The following is a 26778-nucleotide window of genomic DNA, read 5'->3' as shown; positions in this document are numbered from 1 at the left end:
TACCTCTCGGCTCCTAAATTCAATTCCACGATTGATGAAGGACAATACACCATATGCCTTCTTAACCACAGAGTCAATCTGTGCAGCTGCTTTGAGCGTCCTATGGACTCTGACCCCAAGATCCCTCTGATCCTCCACACTGCCAAGAGTCCTACCATTAAGACTATATTCTGCCATCAAATTTGACCTACCAAAATGAACCACTTCACACTTATCTGGGTTGAACTGCATCTGCCACTTCTCAGCCCAACTTTGCATCCTATCTATGTCCCTCTGTGACCTCTGACAGCCCTCTATATTATCCACAACACCTCCAACCTTTGTGTCACCCGCAAACTTACGAACCCATCCCTCCACTTCCTCATCCAGGTCGTTTATAAAAATCACAAAGAGTAAGGGTCCCAGAACAGATCCTTGAGGTGCACCACTGGTCACCGACCTCCATGCAGATTAAGACCCTTCAACAACCACTCTTTGCCTTCTGTGGGCCAGCCAGTTCTGGATCCATAAAGCAATATCCCCTTGGATACCATGCCTCCTTACTTTCTCTATAATCCTTGCGTGGGATACCTTATCAAACGCCTTGCTGAAATCCATATACACTACGTCTACTGCTCTCCCTTCATCGATGTATTTAGTCACATCCTCAAAAAATTCAATCAGGCTCGTAAGGCAGGACCTGCCCTTGACAAAGCCATGCTGACTATTCCTAATCATATTATACCTCTCCAAATGTTCATAAATCCTGCCTCTCAGGATCTTCTCCATCAGTTTACCATCACTGGTCTATAATTTCCTGGGCTATCTCTACTCCCTTTCTTGAATAAGGGAACAACATCTGCAACCCTCCAATCCTCTGGAACCTCTCCCGTCTCCATCGATGATGCAAAGATCATCGTCAGAGGCTCCACAATCTCCTCCCTCGCCTCCCACAGCAGCTTGGGGTACATCTCATCTGGTCCCGGTGACTTATCCAATTTGATGCTTTCCAAAAGTTTCAGCACCTCCTCTTTCCTAGTATCTACGTGCTGAAGCTTTTCAGCCTGCTGTAAGTCCTCACTACAATCCCCCAGATCTTTTTCCATAGTGAATACTGATGTAAAGTATTCATTAAGTACCTCTGCTATTTCTTCCGGATCCATACACACTTTCCCACTGCTGCACTTGATAGGCCCTATTCTTTCGCATCTTATCCTCTTACTCTTCACATACTTGTAGAATGCCTTGGGGTTTTCCTTAATCTTGCCCACCAAGGCCTTCTCATGCCCCCTTCCAGCTCTCCTAATCCCCTTCTTAAGCTCCTTCCTGTTAGCCTTATACTCTTCCAGATCTCCAAAATTACCTAGCTCTCTGTACCTTTTGTAAGCTTTTCTTTTCCTTTTGACTAGATTTATAGAACCAGAGAACAATACGGCACAATACAGGCCCTTCGGCCCACGATGTTGTGCTGCCCTTCAAACCATACCTAAGACTATCTAACCCCTTCCTCCCACATATCCCTCTAACTTAAATTCCTCCATATGCTTATCTAACAATCTCTTGAACTTGTCCAATGTATCAGCCTCCACCACCACCCCAGGCAGTGCATTCCATGCACCAACCACTCTCTGGGTGAAAAACCTCCCTCTGACATCACCCTTGAACTTCCCACCCAATACCTTAAAGCCATGTCCTCTTGTTTTGAGCATTGGCGCCCTGGGAAAGAGGCGCTGGCTGTCCACTTTCTAATCCAGGCAGCATCCTGGTAAATCTCTGCGCCCTTTCCAACGCCTCCACATCCTTCCTATAATGAGGTGAGCAGAACTGGACACAGTATTCTAAGTGTGGCCTAACCGGAGTTTTGTAAAGCTGCATCATCACTTCGCGGCTCTTAAACTCGATCCCCCGACTTATGAAAGCTAACATCCCATAAGCTTTCTTAACTACCCTATCCACCTGCGAGGCAACTTTCAGTGATCTGTGGATATGAACCCCCAGATCCCTCTGCTCCTCTACACTGCCCAGAATCCTGCCACTTACCTTGTACTCCACCTTGGAGTTTGTCCTTCCAAAGTGTACTACCTCATACTTCTCCGGATTGAACTTCATCTGCCACTTGTCAGCCCAGCTCTGCATCCTATCACTATCCCTTTGCAAGCTTCTACAGCCTTCCACACTATTCACAACACCACCGATCTTTGTGTCATCTGCAAACTTGCTAACCCAGCCTTCCACACCCTCAGCTAAGTCGTTAATAAATATCACAAAAAGTAGAGGTCCCAGAACCGATCCCTGTGGGACACCACTAGTCACAGCCCTCCAATCCAAATGCACTCCCTCCACCACAACCCTCTGCTTTCTACAGGCAAGCCAATTTTGAATCCACACAGCCAAGCTTCCCCGGATCCCTTGGCCTCTAACCTTCTGAAGAAGCCTACCATGCGGTACCTTGTCAAACGCCTTACTAAAATCCATGTAGACCACATCCACTGCACTACCCTCATCAATCTTCCTGGTCACCTCCTCAAAGAACCCTATCAGGCTTGTGAGGCAAGATCTTCCCTTCACAAAGCCATGCTGGCTGTCCCTAATCAGTCCATGTTTCTCCAAATGCTTATAGATCCTATCTCTTAGAATTCTTTCCAACAGCTTACCCACCACAACCGTAAGGCTCACCGGTGTGTAATTCCCTGGACTATCCCTACTACCTTTTTTGAAAAAGGGGACAACATTCACCACCCTCCAATCCTCCGGTACCATCCCCATTGACAACAAGGACTCAAAGATCCTAACTATCGGTTCAGCAATCTCCTCCCTCACCTCACGAAGCAGCCTGGGGAATATTCCGTCAGGTCCCGGGGACTTATCTGTCCTAATATTTTCTAACAAGTCCAACACATCCTCTCTCTTAATATCTACCTTCACCTACACTGTTCTCAGCATCATCAAGACCCCTCTCTTTGGTGAATACTGAAGAGAAGTATTCATTGAGAACCTCACCTACTTCCACAGCTTCCTGGCACATCCTCCCACCTTTGTCTTTAATCGGACCTACCTTTACCCTAGCCATCCTTCTGCTCTTTACGTATGAGAAAAAAGCCTTGGAATTCTCCTTAACCCTACTCGCCAAAGCTTTTTCATGTCCCCTTCTCACTCTCCTCAGCCCTTTCTTAAGCTCCTTCCTTGCTACTCTATATTCCTCACGGGCCCTGTCCGATCCTTGCTGCTTACACCCTATGGATGCTGCCCTCTTCTTCCTAACTAGTTGTTCCACCTCTCTCATCACCCATGGTTCCTTCACCCTACCATTCCTTCTCTGCCTCATCGGGACAAATTTATCACTTACATCCTGCAAGAGATCTCTGAACATCGACCACATCTCCATAGTACATTTCCCTTCAAAGATGTCACCCCAATTTACACTCCCAAGTTCTGGCCTTATAGCCTCATAATTCGCCTTCCCCCAATTAAATATCTTCCCATCCTCTTTGCTCCTATCCCTGTCCATGACAATTCTAAAGGTTATGGAGCAATGGTCACTGTCCCCCAAATGCTCACCCACCAATAGATCTGTCACCTGACCCGGTTCATTACCTAAAACTAGATCTAATATGGCATTCCCTCTAGTTGGCCTGTCAACATACTGCGTCAGGAATCCGTCCTGGACACACGTAACAAACTGCGCCCCATCTAAACCTTTGGCACTAAGCAGGTGCCAATCAATATTTGGATAGTTGAAGTCTCCCATTATAATGATCCTGTTATTTTCGCATCTCTCCAAAAACTGCCTCCCAAGCTGCTCCTCAGTATCCCTACTGCTACCAGGGGGCCTATAGAATACTCCCAGGAGGGTAACTGCCCCTTTCTTGTTCCTAAATTCCACCCATATTGACTCTAGAGAGGATCCTTCTACATTATCTACCCTTTCTGCAGCTGTAACTGTGTCCCTGACCAGTATCGCCACCCCTCCCTATCCCTTTTAAAACACCGAAAACCAGGAATATTCAATATCCATTCCTGCCCCGATGTCAGCCATGTCTCTTTAATAGTCACAATATCATAATCCCATGTACTTATCCAAGCTCTCAGCTCATCTCCTTTATTCCTGATGCTTCTCGCATTCAAGTAAATGCACGTTAGCCCATCCACCTTACTAGTTTTGTAGCCTGTACTCTGCCTCTCCTTCCTCAAAGCCTCTCTACCTATCAGATCTGCCTTTTCCCCATCCCCTTCTTCCTCTGACCTACTCCTCCGGTTCCCCTCCCCCTCGTAATCTAGTTTAAACCCTCCTGAACCACCCTAGCAAACTTGGCCGCAAGGATATTGGCCCCCTTCAAGTTCGGGTGTAACCCGTCCTCTCTGTACAGGTCCCACCTTCCCCAGAAGAGATCCCAATGATCCAAAAACCTAAAACCCTCCCTCCTGCACCAACTTCTCAGCCACGCATTTATCTGCCATCTCCTCCTATTCCTACCTTCACTATCGCGTGGCACTGGCAGCAATCCCGAGATCGCTACCCTCGAGGTCCTGTCCTTCAGCCTTCTGCCTTGCTCGCTAAACTCACTTTTCAGGACCTCATCCCTCTTCCCACCTATGTCATTGGTACCAACACGAACCACGACTTCTGGCCGTTCTCCCTCCTGCTCGAGAATCCTGTGGACCCGATCAGTGACATCCCGGACCCTGGCACCTGGGAGGCAACAAACCATCCGGGATTCATGCTCACTGCCACAGAACCTCCTATCTGTTTCCCTGACTATTGAGTTCCCTATCACTACTGCCTTCCTCTTCTTCTCTCTTCCCTTCTGAGCAGCAGGACCAGTCCCAGTGCCACAGACCCGGCTACTGCTGCTAGGCCCCGGCAGGTCATGTCCTTCAGCAGTCTCCAAAGCAGAAAACGTGTTATTGAGAGGAACAGCCTCCAGGGTCCTCTGCTGTATCTGCCTGTTCGTTTTCTTTTTCCTTTTCCCTCCCCTGACAGTCACCATTCTATCTACTTCCTGGACTCCAGAATTACCTGCTCTAAGGGGGGGTGACCTTATGTACAGTATCTACAAAACTCTCCCCCTCCCTGATGCTGTGCAGTGTTTGAAGCTGTAACTCTAGTTCATCGATTTTGAGCCGAAGTTCCTCCAGCCTCAAGTACTTACTGCAGATGTGGCCATCGTGGACCGCAGCAAGGTCCACGAGTTCCCACATCAAGCAGCTGCAGCACACCACCATGTCCTCCATCTGAACTAATTCCTTTTTTTTCCCCCTAGTTTTTCCTACTTAAATATTTATCACAGATAACAGGTAAACCTTACCTTTACCTACCTACCAGCTACTCACCTGCCTTGCCCCTTTACGCCGAAGCCCCTTAAGCCAAAGCCCGACCACTCTGCTCCCTCTCACTCAGCTGCCTGCTGGATATGGCTGTAAGCTTTTTAAAATGCCCGTGCTGTGCCTGCGCAGTCCAGCCCCCACTCTTCCCGACTAAAACTTATAGAAATACTTAAAAAGAACCTTATAAAAATCTAACCCTAATAATCACAACCCTATTAAAAACTAACCCTTATAATTAAAACCCTATGAAAAAATAGATAAAAAAGTAAAACTTAAAAACTTTATAGCCTTTGTACACCATGGTTCCTGTATCCTCTCTTGACTCCCCTGTCTCATTGGAACATGCCTATGCAGAACTGCACACAAATATCCCCTGAATATTTTCCACATTTCTTCTGTACTTTTCCCTGAGAACATCTGTTCCCAATTTAATCTTCCAATTTCCTGCCTGAGAGCCTCATAATTCCCTTTACTCCAAGTAAGTGCCTTTCTAGTCTGTCTGTTCCTATCTCTCTCCAGTGCTATCATAACGGAGATAGAATTATGATCACTATCTCCAAAATGCTCACCCACTGAGAGATCTGACACCTGACCAGGTTCATTTCCCAGTACCAAGTCAAGCACAGCCTCTCCTCTTGTAGGCCTATCTACATATTGTGTCAAGAATCCTTCCTGAATACGCTTATCAAACTCCACCCCATTTAAATCCCTCACTGTCTGGAGATGCCACAAACAACTAATTCTCTTCCTTCATGATTTCTGCTGTGTAACTGGTGCTGAATAAAAATTAGAGAGAGGTTAGATCACTTGTATGACTTTGTCCATACAATACATATTCTTCATGTACCATAATCCCACCATCCAACCCTGTGGGCTATGACTGAATGTGATTTTACTAGAGGATAATGAAGGTTCATTGGTTCTACTTTAACTTATGGCCAAAATAAGTTGATGCAGATCTCAAGACTTTATACAATGCCAGAATAGAAGATTACTTGAGGCAATTGATATCCTATGTTGCTGTGATGAATTCTCACATGCTTGCATAACATTAATTAACATTTCTACTGTTAGGACCATTAATCTATCAAATCTACCCCATAATTTTCACAGAAACAATTAGCATAACATTTATTTCCACAAGATGTAGAAGGAATGCATTATTCAAAGTATAAAATGGACTCTAATTGATATGTTAATATATCGTTTTATTGTCCTTTATAAGGTAATTGATTGCTTAAATAAGTAGCTTCTAGTCTGGTGTAACATTTGCTTTGGAATTGACCTTGTTTTCTTAAAACCATTCTCAAAAGTCTGTTCAGCCAACCTTTTGCTCCTAAATTCTTTGGTTCTGCTTGTTTGAAGTACTGTGCAATGTTGCTTTATAAGGGTAATTTGCTGTGAATTTCAATTTCTAGAGATGTTATCTCCTTCATGCCCCATACAAATGTAAGGCTTGATAATAGAAGTTTTCTGATGAATTTAGAATTTTATTGACCTTTTTTGAAATAGTTTATTTTATGGTGGACCTTCCTGAAAATCTCAATAGAATCCTCTGTCCATGAAATAATGATATTAAAAATACTTTGATGTCTGGAGGTCTTACCCATGAAATTCAATGATTCCTCGCATTTCTTTGTTTTTCATGATTAGTATCTATGAACTTTTACCTTAATGATCTAATTCTGAACAAAATATTTTGTAAGCAATGTTTCTTCTTGTATTTAAGGTTGGAAATAGTACCAAAACCATGGAACAAGTCATTTTTGTCAGCACGTAAATTCATAAAAGCAAACCTAAATTCAATAAATCCCACCATGTTGGCGGTCTTGGATCTCTGGCAGACTTCTTTTAAGTGAGTTCTTATGTTAAGCCATCAACAATTGCTCTAATTAAATCTCCAGTTAAGTCAGCATTGTTTCTCGCTTATTGGGTTTCTTTGGTGAGTGGAGAAAAATATCCAGTTGTGGATCGCTTGGTCTTTAAAAATTAAAAAGAAAGTCTATCAACGAAATGGTGGTTATGACATATGCAAATTCTGTTCCTACATTTCCTTAGACTTCTATATTCTTATTTGCAAATCTAAGTGTTGGAAGGAAGATCTTAGCACTCATCCTGTTTTATTTCTTTTGTATGAATGTTTAATACAATTTTAAGACAGATGTTAACTCATTTAAATTGAAGGGATTAACACCACCAATACAATGCAGTTATAATTTCTCATCATTGGCACTTGAATAATGAAACATACTTCACTTTTGATTTGAGAAAGATTCAATTTGATTTCATTCTTCACAGTAAAACAATATCAAAATAATGTACTGAGAAATATAAGTATCAGTTGAATATAAAAAAACAAATTTAACATAGCCATACGTTGTAGAATGGAAGAGTGAGGTATTTGTGATGGAGTCATTGAAATCATGATATGTATTTTTCTGTGTTGTAGTTCATGAAAAAATGATGCAAACTGAATTTTAGTGATTCTGAAGGGAACTGTTATTTCATCAGAGCATACTTGTATTTAGTGGATATAGTCCAGTATTAATCTAAGACCTGGCAATTAAAATTTGATCATGAGTCTGTTATTAGCTAGCATTTTAAGTTCTGATCGTTTTCCTGATTTTCAAAATTTTATTTGACGTTCTGTATACAATAAACTGGATGATGAGCTTTATGATAAGGATGGAGACGTAACAGATATTTTAAACAATATCTGTTCCAGTCAAGAAGTAAATAAAGAAATCAATTATGTTAATACTAGGTAGGTACTGGATAATACCTTGGAGGCTTGTCTACTTTAACAGTGTTGTTCAGAATATCTGATTATATGTTGTTTCAAAGAGAGATTGGCTTTGGAACTGTGTGGGGAGCATATTACCCAAACATGTATGTCGTTTAGAGAGTTGGGTTCATTTTTTGGCTTGTGATCATTTAACCAGGAGAAGGGTTGGACAGCACACCACTTTTCTGCATGATGTAGCATATATTACAAAATGAAAAAGAAAAAATTAGTCTTTTATTTATTGCAGCTGCCTGTCACTGTGTAAAATTCTCCTCACTAATGCATGCTTACCTGTTACTTATCTGTGAATTGATCAATTTCCTCATCATATTTCTTTACCTCCTATACTTTCAAAGTTAAGGCCAAGAGGTTAACAAAAATACTGCATTTATGCCTCAACTGACCTGAAACATCAACTATTTCTCTTGCCACAGTTGTCACCTGATCTGCTGAATGTTTCCAGTGTTTTCTGTTTATATTATGGAACTATAATTACATGTTCTCTAGTGTTGCAATTTGGATCTATATTGAAGTGCTCTGTAGTTTAACAATAAAAAAATTAAACACCCATCTTGAATTTTTAGGGTATTTACTTTGCTTTTGAAATGTAGTGAAATGGTGCATTTTCATAGAAAATAACTTTTTTTTTGTAGGGATTTAAGGTTCATTGATGTTGAAGAATTTCGTAACCGTAAGGATTCAATGGAGCTAACTACATTCCAGGTCTTGTTTATGAGGCAAATTGAATCAGCAAAAGAGCAACTCCTTAAAAAGTATGACAACTTAAAATAATGCCAAATAGCAATGCTTAGAGGCACTTAGAAAAATATATGGAAACACTCGGGCTAGGTAGTATTTTTGGAGATGTTTCAACCTATCATTTGCACTGGAAAGAGCAAGATATCATTTTTATTTTTTTTCTATTCTACTGCAAAATCATTGATCTGAAATGTTACTTCTGTTTCTCCCTCCCCTTGAACTGCTTGATTATTTCCAGCATTTTCTATTAATTTTAAATTTCCAGCATCCACATTATTTTATTTTGCAAGTTTTGTTGTTTTATTTATCTGATAAACAATATATCACGTAATTACACATCTTAATGATGTGGAATCTATGAATACAGGAAACATTCAAATAATTTCAATTACAAATGACAATTTGTGGAAAAATTTAAAAGTTTTCTAACTCAATTTTTAACTTTTTCTTGTAATACATTTTAGATGGTTTCCTGAAGTTCAAAATATTTATTACCTGGGAAATAAGCGGAAACAGGTTCCTAGTGGTACTGACAGTGCCAAACTACAGTCTTTTTTTAATTGTGCTGCGACTCTGATGACTTCACATCTGCAAAGTTTAACGTTAAATTCCATTCAGGACTATACTGATTTGATTGTGCAACGACCGGTATGTGTATCTGCAACATACAGTATGCTGCTAATTACATTTCAGAAGCTTAACATGTTTAACGTGGTGCAGTTTATGAAGACTGTAATGGATGTTTTATTTCAATTTTTTTCAGATTCTAGATACCAACCACAATATTATTTATATTAATGACCTAGGTAGTTATACATTTAAGTGGTTGATCTATTGATAATTTTGGGAGGGAAAAAAATTGAGTCTGGACTTTTAGAGCGATCACTAGAAAAATCTGCTATATGCCATATGTGCTTAGCTAATTTCTTTACACTTTTTGGAGCTGTTAAAGTTTAAACATAAGAAAGGGATTACAGCTCGTATTTTATAATTATAAAAATCAGTTCACTGTTTCCTAATAAAACACCAAGCCTCAATTTTCACAATTTGTGTGTACCTTCTTGCTCACAGTATGGGGAATAGTCACAATGAATTCAGTGATGTAAAGTTCCCTTCCACCCTGCTAGATTCTGGCTACCTAACTAGAGCCCAATGACATGGATTGGGCTTGGGCCAGGTCAAGTGTGCACTCTGACCAAGCCATTAGATCTTGGGTTGTGTTGAAATCATATGCTGGGAGATGCCATGTTCATGGAAGTGGTTGGGCCTGGGATGGAAAAAAACAAGTACCAGGTTGGACTTGCATCAGGCTCCGATGTTATACCTGAGCAAACCTCTGTGGTGCATGAAGCAGAAAATTTTAGTGAGCAAGGACACATTTAGCAGGTGATTACAAAATTCAGCAAGGGGCAGCTGTTCTATACTTCTTTTGGTTTCAACTAATTTATTTTGCCTGTATTAAATAAACAATACAGTTTTAGTTGCATTTCAGAAAATTGTGTTAAAGTGAGATGACCATCTTGTACAGAGTTATATATTGTAAATAATTAGAATTCAGAAATGCAATGGAGTACTGACGCATGCCTGCATGAGTTATTGAAAAGGTGATGCATGTCTGTATTGCTACTATGTACTCATGAGTATCAAAGCATTTGTAGAACTGTGAGCTACAAAGGAAATTTAATGTTACATAACTTAATCTTAAATAATTCATAGGACCAGTATCACATATTATTTTCTGTAAAATGTCTGCTTGGTCTCACCAAACACCTCATTTGCAAATAGTTGTATTTATGTTTATTACTTAATGAAAATATACGTGCATTCAATCATTCAGTTTTGATTTGCCATAATTATATACTTTTATTATAGAAATGAAATCATAGATTTACAATTATAAATTGTATTTACACTTTTCTACTTAGGATTCTATTCGTGTTTATGAACATCCAGGTTTCATTATGCGTCTAATCCTAAATAATAATGGTATCCAATTTGAACCAGAGTTCAAGGATTTTGAACAACTGTTCTTGAGCGCTTATGATGTCATGCTGAAAACAGTGAATCTAGTGCCAAGAGTTGAGACAAAACTGTACACTGAATGGGTAAGCAGTTTTCATTTTAAGTCCTAAAATGCTTGCCATGTTGGGCAAAGTGAATACACGTCTGCTATTTATTTTAATGGATCGTTTCATTCATATCAGTGGGAATGTGCACACTTTCATCTTTATTTTGGAATAAAAACTTCCTTCAGAATTTCAAAAATGATTTCCACTTCCTCTGTATAATTGAGAAATTACAAATAATCTAATTGAACATTTATGTTGTATTCCAAATTGAGAATTGACAGCCAGAACAACCTGTATTTTAAAAAAGTACGTTTATCATGGCAAAGTGCACAAAATGCACTCCACAGAAGTGATTCATACAAAATTTGACATCAAGTCATGCATAAAGGTATTAGGGCAGATAACCAAAAGTTTGGTCAAGGAACAGGCTGCTTGGGATCTGACAGCAGGAGGCATGCTGTCAAAGGTGGTATGGTTAAATTTAAGGATGATCAAGAATATCAAATTGGATGAGCATGGACCTCTCAGGGTTGATTCTGCTTTAAAACCTCTTATTTACCAAACTAGACTCTTTGAGCCCAGTCTTTGTATACTTCAGAAATGTGTAAATTTAAGGGCATTTTGACTGAGGTTTATAAAATAATGAAGGGATTAGATTGTGTTTTTGTAGATCCATTCTTTCAATTGAATTCATTAGGGAGAATCAAGGGGAATGCTTATAACTTTTGCAATTGCAGAACTGGATTAGATGTTTGGTTCACCACCTCCTGAAGAATAAATGGACCCTTGAAACAGATTGTGTGCTTATGCTGATTAGCTGTACTTATTAAATTAAGAGGAGGATATAGTTCTGAAGGGGTCAAAGAGGTGGCATCCTGAAATGTAAATTAGGGCTAGTGGAATGCCCTAGAGTATCCATCACCCAAGGTGGTTAGAGAAATTTCCATTTTTCTCCTACTGATTGATATGATTTTAAACTGGTTTCTTGCTTTTCCCTATTGGTCATCCACAATAGGATGTGGATGACTAATAGGTCTTTTCCTGTCCAGTGTTCTGTTAAAATTGTATATCAATAGGTTTTGTTGACTCCTTTTTAATCACAACTCCTGCAATGTTGCTCACAGTGAGGCTGACAATTTGCTACTTTATGCTATCTCATATGTTAACAGGGCCAATGATGTTTGGTAATTGAATAAGCCAAGTTATAGGAGAGCTTGTGATTATTGGGTTTTTAAGTTCATGATTATGTGCTATACTTGTGTAAAAAAAAACAAACTGTAAGTGGCTTGATAGTGTTAAATCTGTGGGTAATTTTCTTTCTCTTTTCTAAGCAGAGTGGGTAGCTCCTGGTGACCACGAAATTTGGTTGCAATGCCTTAGGGAGAAGTGGCAGCTGTGAAAGGTGTGGGTTAGCATTGAGTCACAACCTAGATTTTGGAGACACAAGAGTCCTGATACAGGGTCTTGATCCAAAACCTCAATTATCCTTTTGGCTCTACAGATGCTCTTGACCCTCTGAGTTCCTCCGGCGGTTTGTTTTTTTTTAAACCTCAGTTTTGTTTCTTAGCAGTGCCAACAGTGAAACTCGGCACTTTGGTGATACAGGACCGGCAGATTGTATGGACTATTGGATGTTACTCCTAACAGTATGCCAAACACTTTAATTTCACTTTTTTTTAACATGTTACAAAATAGTATAATAAATTTTCCAATGAACTTGGTGAGTTTAAAGGGAGCAGGAAGAATATAAGTAATCCGGATCCTTGCTCCAGTTGTAAATCTACCCATGTTCTTGACCCCTGGTGTTCCAGACCTTGATCCGGCTCTGTCCACACCCCCAGTCCCACAGTCAGGACTATGTCCCTGGCCACACATCCCACTTGCACTCTGGATTCCTGTTCACACTCTGAACTAATGTGTAAGCCAGTTACTGAGCTATCAGAATTTCCAAACAACTGGATGTCAGATTATTGGAGTTTAACCATACTGCCTGCAGTAGCTCAAGGACACTATGTATCTTGGAATTATTGTTGGAGGTTTCAGAGCTAGGTAAGTGGCACTGCCATTTACGTTGGCAACCAAGCTTGACAATGTAGTTAGGAAAATGTAAGATGTATATTTATTTGACATGTACGTCACATACTTCATTAAAAACTCCTGAATATTTCTCGTGTATCAAACCCTATGATAGACTTCTGCGTTGTTAAGGTATCCAGGGATTATTTTAAGAGTGTGTTAAATTTGTGGGTGTTACATGGCTGAGATCACAAAAAATTATTATTGATATTCATCTAACTAGGGAGAAGTATGCATTGGGGTTTCCCATTTTAAAGACCATTTTTTGTTATATAAATAGGGCTTAAGTTTATAGTTTGGGTATATTTTTCCAGTTTTTATTAGCATTAGCAAAATCAGTTACTTTCAGTAAAGCCATGCATCAAATTTTGATCTCCTTCAGTGTTAAAAGTGCAAAGTTTGATACCTTTTCTGAGCAATTTACTAAAGAGAGACTTGCATACTTATACAGTTTCCCTGCCAGCCATTTTTGTTCCAGTTTCACGGAAAGCAAACAGGACATTTACAATTGGATTACTATATTTTTCGGGGCTTTCATTAAAAGTAACAGCTTTTTTTAAAGATCACCATGGTTGCAATGCATTTCAAATCATTTTCAAAAATCTCTGGCAAATAATGTATTTACGCTAAAGCTGGCAGGTATGCAACAGATTTTCTACTACAAGGACTCTCTTGCCAAACAACTCACCAAGGGTCCATCTACTTGATTCATTATGATCTCCAATATACACCAGTGCCTGAACAAATTGATAAAAGTTATCTTCCTCTTCGTGCTTTTGTTTCATTTTAGTTACAGTTTCTGTTAGTGACATCTGCATTGCTCCAGAAACTGAGACTGGATTTTCAAAAAAAATTTCCATGTGACACAATGCACAGGTGCTTTGAAAGCAGATAGGTGATTTTGCTGGTAAGCACAGAAGTAACAACTCTATGGTATTTGCAACTATGTCAGGCTTTCCTTATTTCTTTGAAAAAAATAATTTCCTTCATTTAAACACATACTTTGCCTCATTTCTCTTTGTGCTTTTACCCAGCTGGTAATTTTTACTGTCTTGGGGTCACTGTCCAGTGCTTCTCACAGGATTGTCTACGGATGTGCTTTGATGTTAATGTGATACATTCTGAAAGCAAAATGTAAATGGTTAAAATTTATGACTGGCAAGGAGTTTTATTGCTGGAATAAGGAAATCCAAGCAAATCTTCAAGAGTGTTTTGTTTTTGGTTTTGTTTTGCTTGAGATCAAACTGTTCAAGCCACTTATATTGAAATGACCTGGATATGGGGTTAGGGGATACAGTTTTGAAGTTTGCAGCTGATGGAACTTTCCACCCTACGAAATAGTACGAAGGTAGTTTTAGACTTCAGGTGGATAAAGACAGATTTTGAAATGGTTGATACAATTTAATGTGAAATTGTGAAATGATGCACTTTGGAAGAGACATCATGGAAAGGCAAAATAATCAGAGAGACCTGGGGCTGTATATTTGGGATTCCTTGAAGATGGTAGGGCAAGTTGAAAAGACTGGAGAAGCTGAGATTTTTCCCATTAGACTGGAAAGTATTAAAGGAGAGAGATAGGAGAACTACTCAAAATTTGAGGGAATTTGATGGAGAAAGGAAGGTCAGTAGCCAAAAATCATAGATTTAAAATAATTGCAAAAAAAAACCCCGAAAGCAAATTATTTTACACAAATATTTCTCATGATCAGGAACACTGTCTCTGAAGGGTGGAGAAATCAGATTCCTTTGAACTTTCAAAAGGTAATTGGACATGTATTTGGTACATTTGCAGTTATGTCAAAACAAGGTTATGTGATATAATTGGACAGCTCTTTCAAATGACCTTTCTTTGTTATTCTGTGATTGTATGTCATTAACCGAAAAGGATATGGATTGCATTATTGGGACTATTAAGTATAAATAAAAGAACACAATTTTTTCACCACTTTTATTCATTTTTGAGATCTAGATGTTGCTGACTAGGCCAGCATTTATTGTCCATGTCAAAATGCCTTTGTGAAGGGCATAGTGAGCTGCCTCCATGAACTGCTGTAGTTCTTCTGGTTAAGGTACTGTCACAATGCTATTGAGTGGAGGGTTCCACTACTTAGATCCAGTGACACTGAAAAAACAGTGATATGTTTCCATGTTAGGATGGTAGTGGCTTTGAGGGGAACTTGAAGGTGATGAAGTTCCCATGCTACCTTTGTCCTCCTTTGCGATAGAGGTTGCGGATTTATGAAATGCTGTTGTCAGAGTATCCTTGGTGGGTAACTGCAGTAATTTTGTAGATGGTATGCACTGTAGTCACTCTGTGGTGGAGGGGATTAATGTTTAGGGTATGATGGAGTACCAGTGTAATGGGCTACTCTGCTCAGAATGGTATGGAGCTTCTTGAGCTGCATTCATCCAAGTAAATGGACAGTATTCCATGAGGCTCCAGATAGTGCCTTTTATATGGTGGAAAGGTCTTCAGCAGGTATCCTACAGTTACTCCCTGTGCAATACCCAGCCTCTGAACAATTCTGTAGGCAATGTATTTATATGGCCAGTTCTGTTGAATCTGGCCCCTGGGGTGTAGATCGTGGGTGACTTTGTGTCTGGAAGGGTATGTGGGGGAGAGATTTATGGAGTGAGGAGTGGGAAGAAGTATTTCGACATGATTGTCTATTTATTGTGTGGGGCAGGATTTTCACCATGTTTAAAGACAACAAAAAGGGTGTTTTCTGACGAGAAGTGTAAGGGAATCAGCTCAGTAGAAATGCTGGAAGTGCTATTTCCTTTTCTCTGTGCTGGCTGCTATAGGCACATGGGCACTGATGAAAGTGGCTAAATGAGAACTTAGGGGAGAATCAAAGCCTTATGGATCAGAGCCTCAAGCCAAAAGCAAAGTTGGGAAGTTTTCTTGGGACAGATATTTAATTGACAGATTGGAATCTCTGGATCCAAGACATGCATTTCTGGAGGAAAAGTGTGGTCGTTACCTAGCTCTTTAAAAGAACTTTCTCTGGCCAATCTTGCAATATCAGTAGAATGGTGGTAGAATATCAGTAGTAGTATCTGCTAGCTGTGGTAGTCTGATCAGATGACTGTGGGGCATGCAACATGTAGGGCAACTTTGTAGCTTGCTGCTTAATAATGATAAGCTGTGTTATTCTAGAAAGGGCTGCTTAGTTACTTGGGTGCTGTGAAACTTCCCTGTGGCCTTGGAGATCGAGAAGAATAACTTCTAATCCCCAAGCCACCTCCATGACTGTCAGTTGTCATCTCCACCTTTGCTTCACCTCTTGCCCACAAGCGTAGAGCTTGAGTTAATGGATAGCTGATGGAATGAGATTTGGAGAGAAATTTGTGCAGGAAATTGTTTTGAATGAGAAAGCTGTTGCACGGGCAGACCTTATTCTAGTGACACACATTATGGCTTGAGAATTCCTTTGCTGATCATGACATCTTCAGTACTCTGTCATATGCTTCACATCCCATAACATTCTGCTGAGCTCGTTAGAACACAGAACAGTACAGCATGAAGAGGGCCTTTGGCCCATGATGTCTAGATTTAGAGGTATACAAAATATTAAGAGGAATAGATAGAGTGGACAGCCAGTGCCTCTTTCCCAGGGCACCAGTGCTCAATACGAGAGGGCATAGCTTTATGGTAATGGGTGGGAAGTTCAAGGGAGACGTCAGAGGGAGGTTTTTCACCCAGAGAGTGGTTGGTGCATGGAATGCGCTGCCTGGGGTGGTGGTGGAGGCTGATATGTTGGGCAAGTTCAAGAGATTGTTAGATAAGCTTATGGAGGAATTTAAGATAGAGGGATATATGGGAGGAAGGGGTTAGATAGTCTTAGGAGTGGTTTGAAGGTCGGCACAACATGTTGGGCCAAAGGGCCTGTATGGTGCTGTATTGTTCTATGGTATGTCTGTGCCAAACATGATGCCAAATCAAAATAATCCCTTCTGCCTACACATGATCATTTCCTTCCATTCCCTCCATATTCATGTGCCTATCTAAATGTATTTTAAACACCATCTGTTTCCTGGCAGTGCGTTCCAGGTACCTGTCACTCCCTGTATATAAAAAGGAAACTTGCCCCACACTTCTCCTTTAAACTTTCCCCCTCTCAACTTAAAGCTATGCCCACCTAGTATTTGACATTTCTACCATTCTGCTTGAGGAGTCTTCACATGTTGGAGCAAGGCAATTTCCCTACTTCAATGAGGGTGGAGCCTCATTAGCTACCACTACTTGATTTGGTCCACTCATCAAAGCAGCTGCAAAGGTGTGGTTCCTGTCATATACAAACAGCAAGGAGAAGCAATTGAGAGCTGTGGGTAGGCTAGAACCAAAGCATGACGTTTCCCTGATACAGGTATTGAAGCACCAGGCATCCCAAAAGACAAAGCAATGAAAAGAAAATTGAAAAGGCAGTTGATATAAACTTTATAGCAATTCTTAATGTCTGTTTTAGGCCTTTAAGTTTTCCTCCCTTTAGTTATGTTGAATGTTTTATGCAGGGTTCAGTTACGCCCATAATAGGAGAAAACAGGATGTATATCATCACCAGCCAGGAAGCTCTTTAAAGCTCATTCCACACCACTGGTGTAAGTTAGAAATGTGGTGGAAACATGAAGTTGTAACAAAGTTATGTTAGTGGAGACTGTATATCTCTGAAGAGTTTCTCGGACCATTTTTCTTTTCTGCTTCTAAATATACTCACCAGTAATTGGATGTCTATTTTCAGCATTGTGCTGAAGTCTTGACAGAAAGTCATTTGGATACTAAAATCAGAAGATATCCTGTTTGCCTGCCCAAATCTCTTTCCTGTTCACCTGAAATTCAGCGGTAAAACATGGGGAAAGCCCAGTGTCCAACTAGTATCTGATGGATAGCCCATCCATTATATTTACACTTAATACATTGAACCTCACTTGATGGGAAGGCAGATTGGATAACTGAGTGATATAAACTTACAGGCTTTACAATGCTCCAATTTATTGGTCACTTTAATTATTAACTAGAAAACTGAAAGTCCACGGTTAATCTGGCATGATCACTTTTACACATCTTTGTATGCTATACTATTACTGAGTGAGGCTCACCCAGGAGCAGTAATTAATAAGGCATACTCTTTCAAAGAATTCTTTTTGTGTACTTGGAAATAATTGATTTACTTTTTTTTTCCTTTTGTTACAGACGAATGTTAAGAGCACCCTAAAACCAATAATCTTAGATGAAATCCTAGAGGAAAACAAAAGGAAAGTTATAGAGGTTGTTGCCAAAGAAAGTTTGGGTCCCCAAGAACATACCAAACTATATGATAAGTACACCATGTTTATAAGTAGACAAGCTGACTTGGATGTGGAACAATTCCTGAATGAAGAACATACATTTGAAGAGACAGCACAGGAAATTGATAAGTATCTGAAATTGAAAGAAGAAATTCAGTACGACTCACGAAAGGTGCATACTAGCAGAAGTTTAAAAGATAAATTATGTAAAATTTTTGTTTATAGTGCAAAAATGAAATTTAAGTATACCTTATTTTTAGCAACTACATTGATTAATCCATTCTGAAAACATTTTGTCATCTAGATTTGATGGATACTGTATATATCAGACAGCTGTCTTAACATTGCTGTATGAAATACAGAGCTTGCTGATCACACAATAAAGTAACTTTGTTGCTGGCAGAATTGTGTTTATTTCTGCAGGTATATCACTTGTGCTCCATTCTATTTTATGGAATTGCCTTAATTTTCGCTTTAGGTTGTTCGCCTGGGAATGTTTGAAGTGCACTGTGATGAACTCATAAGGGCTCTTGTGAGACGAGCAGAAGCATTGTTTGAGAAACTTCTGACTAGGATAAGCAAGTATCATTCAGATGCAAATAAAGCGTTAGTATTTTTCCAAACTGCTTTGATAAAATTATATATTATTCAGAAATATTCAAGTATTTGCAAAACTTTTCAAGCCCACTTGTAAATGGATGAAAATGCCTAGTCTTTACTGGCCTGTTAAGTTTTCCTCCTTCGCCTGCTAAACCCCACAACACTGTTTCATGCTTCTGTTAAATCCTAGCTGCTTAACACCAATGACAAATTTTACTTGATACAGGAATGAGGGTCATTTTGAATCCATTTGAAAGAATATTAGTGAGGGAAGAATTGGGAACAATACAGGAAAGAAGAGATTAAACAGTCCTGTATCAAGAGTATCAGGGTCTAGGAGCTAACAATATTTTTAAATTATAAGCTCTTGACTGTTACCCAAGCCATGTACAAATTGAGATAAAATAGGCAGGTCAGTTAGGTAAATAGGTTGCTGAAGGAATGGTGTGAGAAAGAAGGATTTCTTTTTTTTGTAATACTCTAGTAGTACTGTGATGGGAACAATCTGATATGCTGATGTGGAGTCCACCTGAGCTAGCTTAGAGCAAAGTCCTATTTGAGTAATGTGGTCACAAAGACTTGAAATTACTGGAGATTTTATGAAAAGAATAAAGAAATAGGCAAGTATTTAAGACTACAGAACAGGTATGCATAGGCACCCATGTAACACGTATGAAATGGCAAAATGTATTAATTGTACAAAATTGTAACCCCGACATTCATTAGTTCCACTGTCCTCTTAAAACCCATGAAATTTTCACTGCCTGCTTATCATGTATCATCATTGAAGCAGTTTCATCCCTAATCATTAAAACTATTGGGCCCGCCGACTAACTTCTCTAATCTTTCTGTAGAGCTTATATAAAAAAAATTATATTCAATTTCCAGTCCTGACTACCTTGCACCAATTTCTCAATAATAGTTATGATATTGCACCCCTTAGTCAACCTCTTAGCAGAACAGAAGAAGCATATTAAAAGTTGACACTGATCCATAACAAAAACTCACAGATGATCAAAGTGGTACCTTTTTCTTGAACAATTGTATGGTCTCCCTTGAAAATTGAAGATTTTTTGAATTAAAATAAGGATAGGCTGTGAGGAAGGATAGATTTCCAGGACTAAATGGCTTCAATTCTAGGATTTTAAAGGAAATAGTGAAAAATTTGCAGATACCCCACTTATGATCTTCCAAAGTTATCTTGATTCAAGAACTATTTGATCAGAGTTGGAAAATTCCATGTCACCCTGCTAATTAAGCATAGTGAAGGAGTGACAATTATAAACCAGTCAATGCAACACCTGTTGTCAGAAATTATGAGAATTTATAATTTAATTGAACAGAGTGATGCACATGAATTTGAAAAGGGCATGTCTGAAAATCTGCCTGAACTTTTTTTGAAGCTCTGAATAAAGTAATTGTGGGAAAGTCTGTGAATATTATTTGTATGAACTTTGAGAAGATGTTCAACAAGTTCCTTCTTAACAGGCTGTGGGCTAAAGTTGATGCTCTTAGAATCAAAGGTAAAATATCACATGGTAATAATGTGGCAGGAGTCAGAGAATAGCCAGGTGATCAAATTAGAAGGATCTGACTCATAATGGCAAATCAGGATTGTTATAGGACCTCAACTATTGGCCACATTTATTAACCACCTAAATGATGAGGATGCCAGACAACATTGCAGTTGGCACCAAATAGACTGTTTTGCGAGCCATGTAGATGGAAACATGTAATTACCAAGAGATATTAAAAGAATATGTGAATGGAAAAACTATGCTAAATGCTAGTATGAGGTCATCCACTTTGGCCCAGGAAAAGAATGGATCAGAATGGTGAAAACATAGCAGCAATGAAAGGCCTGAAGAATTTTCAGTGGGTTGATGCGGCGTTTCCCCTGACTGATGTGCACAGAACCAAGTTAGTAATGCCAAGATAAAGGGACTGGCCATTCAGAACAGACATGAGAAGAAATTTCTTCACTCAGAGGGTTGTGAATCCTAACAAGCATTGAGCTCAGTCACTGAATGTATAATTTTAGATTATAAGTGAATCCTGGAATTTGTGCAGGAGAGTGATGCTGAGGTAAAAGATCAGCCATGATTTTATTGAAGGTGGAGCAGGCACAAGGAGCTGAATGGCCTACCCCTGCAACTGTTTCTTATGTATATTGGTCAGTAAAATGTCTTTGACAAGTACGCATTACAAATCCCTGTTTATACAAAAATTGAAATCATGTGTCCTGAATGGTACATTAGGAAGGACATATTGATCTTGGGGAGAGTGTAGAAAGATTAATGAGAAATCTGGACTTTAGGGCTAAATTAAGAGAATAGGCTGTGCAAACTTGGATTAGATTCCATGGTAATTAGAAAATTAATTTTATTGAACTTGTGTTCACTTTATCAGGCTTAGTCAAAATTAGGCAAATTTTGCCTCCAATGCTGATGTTGTTGTTTACTTGTAGATACTTTGGATCTGTGAGGTGGTTGGTGCTGTGAATCTTGTTGCAGATAAAATAACTAGACCTGTTGTCTCATGTTACCATTCCTTTCTTACTGGCATTCCTTTGAGCCCCAAATTGATTTGAGATTCATTTGGAAACTTGTGGGAGTGAGACAAAAGTCTGATTTTTATGGGGAAAGTATCGGTGGCCAGAGAAGTTCTGATGGGTGAGGGCCATCATTTATAGTTTATTTTAAATACACTGTTTTTAAATAATTTCTATAGTTCTGCTGGGAAATCTGTAAACAAACTTCCTTCTTCTGCCCTCGCTGGATGAGCTACTCTGAGGAAATGGATCTCTTGCCATTTCCACCCAAGCTTTACCTGGAAAATGCTTAAACCCATACTTTTAAGCAGCTTTACTATCGTATTCAGCAACCCTTGTGATGGTCTCATATCTGGCAACCCTTCCATCACACTTCTCATGGCCTGGCATTCCTTCTGTTGGCCCATAATCTGAAGCATGATCCCACATATTATCTCCTGTTAATTGTTTCTGTGTGCTCTGCAACAATGTGGCCTACAAATTTGGGAGCTAAATGGTCTCCAATCCTCCAATATGATGAGTAGCAAGTATTTGGTCCTTTCTGTACCACAGAACTTGCAGCAGTTCAAGAAGATGGCTCATCATTAATTTCTCAAGGCATCTAGAGATGGGGGTTAAATGCTGGCCTAGCTAACAATGCACAAATCTTGGAAATGTATATCAAAATTGTTGTAAAACAAAACCTTAAGAATTGAGGATGTTAGATGCTTTACCTGTGCAAATAAAAAGTATTCCAAAGACATATGGGTTAGGAAGTTGTGGGCATGCTATGTTGACGCCAGAAGAGTGGCAACACTTGCGGGCTGCCCACAGAACACTCTATGCAAAAGATGCATTTTACTGTGTGTTTCGATGTACATGTGACTAATAAAGAAATCTTATCTTACAATGTCTGTCTGAGATCTACACTTCTGGTTGCTAGGTTGGAGACAACAACTGCTGCTGCTAGTTGCATGTGGGTTGCTCCCAAATTTCCCTATTTGCTGCTCCACCCTTTGCTTCCACCCATAATTTATCTGTCACTGATTAACTCATTCCTACACAAGCTTGCAATAAATTGTTTTCCCCAACAATTGATCGCAACTCACCCTCACCTCACCTCCATAGGCACCTAAAGCATTGCATCAGCAAACACCTCCCAACCACCCCTGGAAATTAGTTAGCTCTAACACCCACCCTTCCAATTTTCTTTAATCATTACAGTTTCATAGTGATCCTGTATCCTCATGTATTTCACAGATATATTAACATTATTTGTTCCTACCTGTGAATAATTTCACATACTGCAATGTGGTCATTGAAATCTTGTGACTAACCTCCCAACATTACCAATTCAGATGAATGTCCCAACTACTCACTCTTCTACATGCATATCTTTTAAGTTACATTTCTCCACCACCTTTCTCTGTACTGTTCTCTGACAGTTGGATAGTTAATTAATTCTGTTTTTTTTTAATGATAGGTTATGTCTAGAATTTGAGAAGATAGCAGAGAAAGCTCTCACAACACCTTCAAACACAGAAGCACTCATGGAACTGAAGGTATCTTTTCTGTTTTACCTAAAAGGATTAAGTATGCGTAAGAATTATGTGTATAAATGAACATACTACTGTGAAGGAAAATGACAAGTGACAAAGTACAGTGGGTTGCTTTTATAAAATTGTCAGAACATAGAACAGTGCAACACTGGACAGGCCCAGTGCTGTAATATGTTTGACAGTGCCCACAACATGTAAATCCATATAAGATGCCTTTCTCAATGCAATTAAGCATTTAGTTATATTGAACATCTTAATCTTTACTATTGTATTTTTATTTTTAAATCATGTTCTAGCTGGGCCCAAATCCCTCAAAACTTTGAGATAATCTATCCTAGTGGTTGGTAAGATGTCAGAGTCCATTATTAAGGATGAGATTTCGGGGTACTTGGAAGCACATGATAAAATAGGCCAAAGTCAGCGTGGTTTCCTTAAAGGGAAATCTGGCCTGACAAATCTGTTGGAATTCTTTGAGGAAGTAACAGGCAGGATAGACAAAGGAGAATTGGTGGATGTTGCTTACTTGGATTTTCAGAAGACCTTTGACAAGGTGCCGCACATGAGGCTGCTAAACAAGAAAGGAAAGGTACCAGCATGGATAGAAGATTAGCTGACTGGCAGAAGGCAAAGAGTGATTATAAAAGTGTCTTTTTCTGGTTGGCTACCGGTGACTAGTGGTGTTCTGCAGGGGTCGGTGTTGGGTCTGCGACTTTTCACGTTATATGATAATGATCTGGATGACAGAATTGATGGCTTTGTGGCCATGTTTGCAGATGATACAAAGAGAGGTGGAGGGGCAGGTCATGTTGAGGAAGCAGGGAGTCTGCAGGAGGACAGGCCGGGAGAATGGGCAAAGAAGTGGAAGATGGAATACTACATAGGGAAGTGTACAGTCCTGCACTCTGGTAGAAGGAATAAAGGTGTAGACTATTTTCTAAACGGGGAGTGAATTCAGAAATCGGAGGTGTAATGGGACTTGGGAGTCCAAGAGCAGGATTCCCTACAGGTTAACTCGAAGATTGAGTCAGTAGTAAGAAAAGTAAATACGATGTTAGCATTCATTTCGAGAGGACTAAAATACAAAAGCAAGGATGTCATGCTGAGGCTTTATAAGGCATTGGTCAGACCACATTTAGAGTATTGTGAGCAGTTTTGGGCCCCGTATCTAAGGAAGGATGTGCTGGCATTGTAGAGGGTCCAGAGGAGGTTTACAAGAATGATCCCAAGAATGAAAGGGTTAATGTATGAGGAGTGTTTGATGGCTCTGGGCCTGTACTTGCTGGAGGTTAGAAGGATGAGGGGGGATCTCATTGAAACCTGCTGAATATTGAAAGGCCTGGATAGAGTGGACGTGGAGAGGATGTTTCCAGTAGTGGGAGAGCCTAGGACTAGAGGGCACAGCCTAAGAATAGAAGGGCATCCCTTTAGAACAGAGATGAGGAGGAATTTATTTAGCTAGAGGTTGGTGAATCTGTGGAATTCATTGCCACAGACAGCTGTGGAGGCCAAGTCATTGGGTATATTTAAAGTGGAGGTTGATAGGTTCTTGATTAGTAAGGGCATCAAAGGTTACAGGGAGAAGGCAGGAGAATGGGGTTGAGAAAGAAGAATAAATCAACCATGATCGAATGGCAGAGCAGATTCGAAGGGCCGAATGACCTAATTCTGTCCCTATGTTTTATGGTCTTTTCCTCGTATTAAGATCTAGGCAATCCTTGTCAATATGACAGGTAAAATGAACAGCAATCCTGGAAAGGCAAATGTTTTAATCCATGATATTTCAGTGCGGTATTGCTGCAGATCCTGTTTAAAATGTTAATAATGAACCACAATTTTACACGTATAAGTGGCAAGGAACAATTATGCCAGAAAAGTGCTGGGCCATCATCTCCAACAAGAAATTTTATTTATTTTCCTTTGATGTTCAACATAATCCCATCACTAAATCCCTTACAGATAGCATCCTGGAGGCCACTATTGACTCAAAAACGTCGAGTGCTAAAATGTTTTATACTTTGGTGCTCTGACTGCCAACACTTGTATTAATCAATGCGTTTTATGCCAGGCTTATGTGCAAAAAGTTGAAGTGAAAGACATGGCTGAACTTGAGCTGAAGCTGATTGAAGCCAAAAACCATCTGGCTTTTCTTGTTGATTACGTTACACTTTCCCCAAGTGACATACGATTAAACAATCAAACATTTCACTGGAGTGGACGAATGACAGAGATTTTTGAGGAGCACAAGAGGATGGTTGCAGAGAAAGAAGAACAGTATCAACAGGGACTCAGGGTGAGATGTTATTATTCAGTTTTTTTAAAAATCTGCTAACAAGTTTGTAATGCACATGTAGCTTTAATCTAGTCAGGACTCAATCTAACATTACAGCAAAACAGTTTATCGAACTTAGATGTGCAATGTAAATATATACTAAATTATGCATCAAAATCACATTCTGGTAACTACAATATATTGGAACGAGCAGAGTGACCTGGATTTCGTGGACAGCAGCGAGGAACAATTCTCTCCATTGATTAATCCAACAGCTTTAGAGTAGAAGATCTGTCATTACCTTTCATTACCTACAGCAATAAGGAAGAAAGAATCACAGCAGAACCAGGTTCAGGGCAAGAATCCGGCTGTGGGTGAGACACCCACTGCTCTCTATCCCTGGACTCCATTTGGCCTTTGGGTTCAATGGACCGTTAGTGGTAAATTATAATTACACCTATTCTATTATCCAATAGGACTGAATCTTACAGTTTATTTAATTTTCAGCTTCGTATTGAGAGGTTTGAAGAAGAACTTGAAACCTATACTAAGCAAGCAGAAGAATTTGCCAGTTTTGGAGAACTGTCAGATGTTGGTCGCTACTTAAGAAAGGCTCAGACGTTAAATACAAAGCTGAATCAAGCCATGGAGAAGGTACTGAGTCACATATAGTTACTATGATATCACTTCAGTATAAAAATGATAAATATCTTTTGGAAACGATGTTGATATCGGTTATTGCAAAGCTTGAATGTGGCTATGATTCCCACAGAGTTAAATTGAGGTATTATAGTGCTCAAGGTGCTATCCTACAGAATAGGAACAGAGTAAAAACATTTGCATTTAAAATACAAACTGCTTTGAAAAATATTTGACCTTTCAATAAGATGGATATAAAGCCCAACTGAAAAACATACTCTGGGTAATATTTTGATATTTGGGCTATTTTAACATGGGCTTAATTAATATGCAGCAGTTCATTTGTGGAAATTAGGAAGGATATTGTTGCTTTCACCTGAAAGGTTATGGAAACTGCTGGACTGAATATGTCAACCTGTTGCTATGAACATACGTGTGGAGAAGAGAGTTCCTAGAGTGAAAGGGTAGAATTGGAGGGCAGGGAAACTGAGTTCCCTTGCAGAGTTTTGACTCCTGATACCACAAAAGGAAATAAAATGCCTTAATACAGATTTTAAAGAAGGACTCAGTGCATAGATCATCATTGAGTGACCCATCTCTAACAACTGGAGGGTCACCACTGCAGAAACTTAAGAGGATCCGCTATAACAATCTGGCAGGCTGTGACCTAGAGGACCACGGGATTCCAGCTATTCACAATGTGCATCAAGCATTTGGCTCGGGGGGCAAATTTTATATTTCTAAGTTTGCTGATGATACAAAATTAAGTGGGATTGTGAGTAGGGAGAAGGTTCCAATATGGTTTCAAGGAAATATAGACTGACTGACTGAGTGGTTAAGAAAGTGGCAGATGGAACACAATGTTGGAAAAATGTGAGATCATGCACCTTGCTGCACAC

General features: G+C 39.5%; 1 protein-coding gene across 1 annotated transcript in view; it reads left to right on the top strand.

Moving 5' to 3' along the window:
- dnah7 (dynein, axonemal, heavy chain 7) overlaps positions 1 to 26778 on the top strand; it is a 236137-nt gene that overhangs the window by 30218 nt on the left and 179141 nt on the right. Inside the window, exons 8-16 of the mRNA XM_052011084.1 lie at positions 7034 to 7159; positions 8743 to 8862; positions 9313 to 9496; positions 10774 to 10973; positions 18202 to 18454; positions 18761 to 18888; positions 22896 to 22974; positions 25037 to 25261; positions 25748 to 25894. Of these exons, the coding sequence (XP_051867044.1) occupies positions 7034 to 7159; positions 8743 to 8862; positions 9313 to 9496; positions 10774 to 10973; positions 18202 to 18454; positions 18761 to 18888; positions 22896 to 22974; positions 25037 to 25261; positions 25748 to 25894 (1462 nt within the window). The remainder of the gene's footprint in view (positions 1 to 7033; positions 7160 to 8742; positions 8863 to 9312; positions 9497 to 10773; positions 10974 to 18201; positions 18455 to 18760; positions 18889 to 22895; positions 22975 to 25036; positions 25262 to 25747; positions 25895 to 26778) is intronic.

Source organism: Pristis pectinata, chromosome 1, assembly GCF_009764475.1.
Source record: "Pristis pectinata isolate sPriPec2 chromosome 1, sPriPec2.1.pri, whole genome shotgun sequence".
NCBI lineage: Eukaryota > Metazoa > Chordata > Chondrichthyes > Rhinopristiformes > Pristidae > Pristis > Pristis pectinata.
This window is presented reverse-complemented; position numbering and strand designations above follow the sequence as displayed.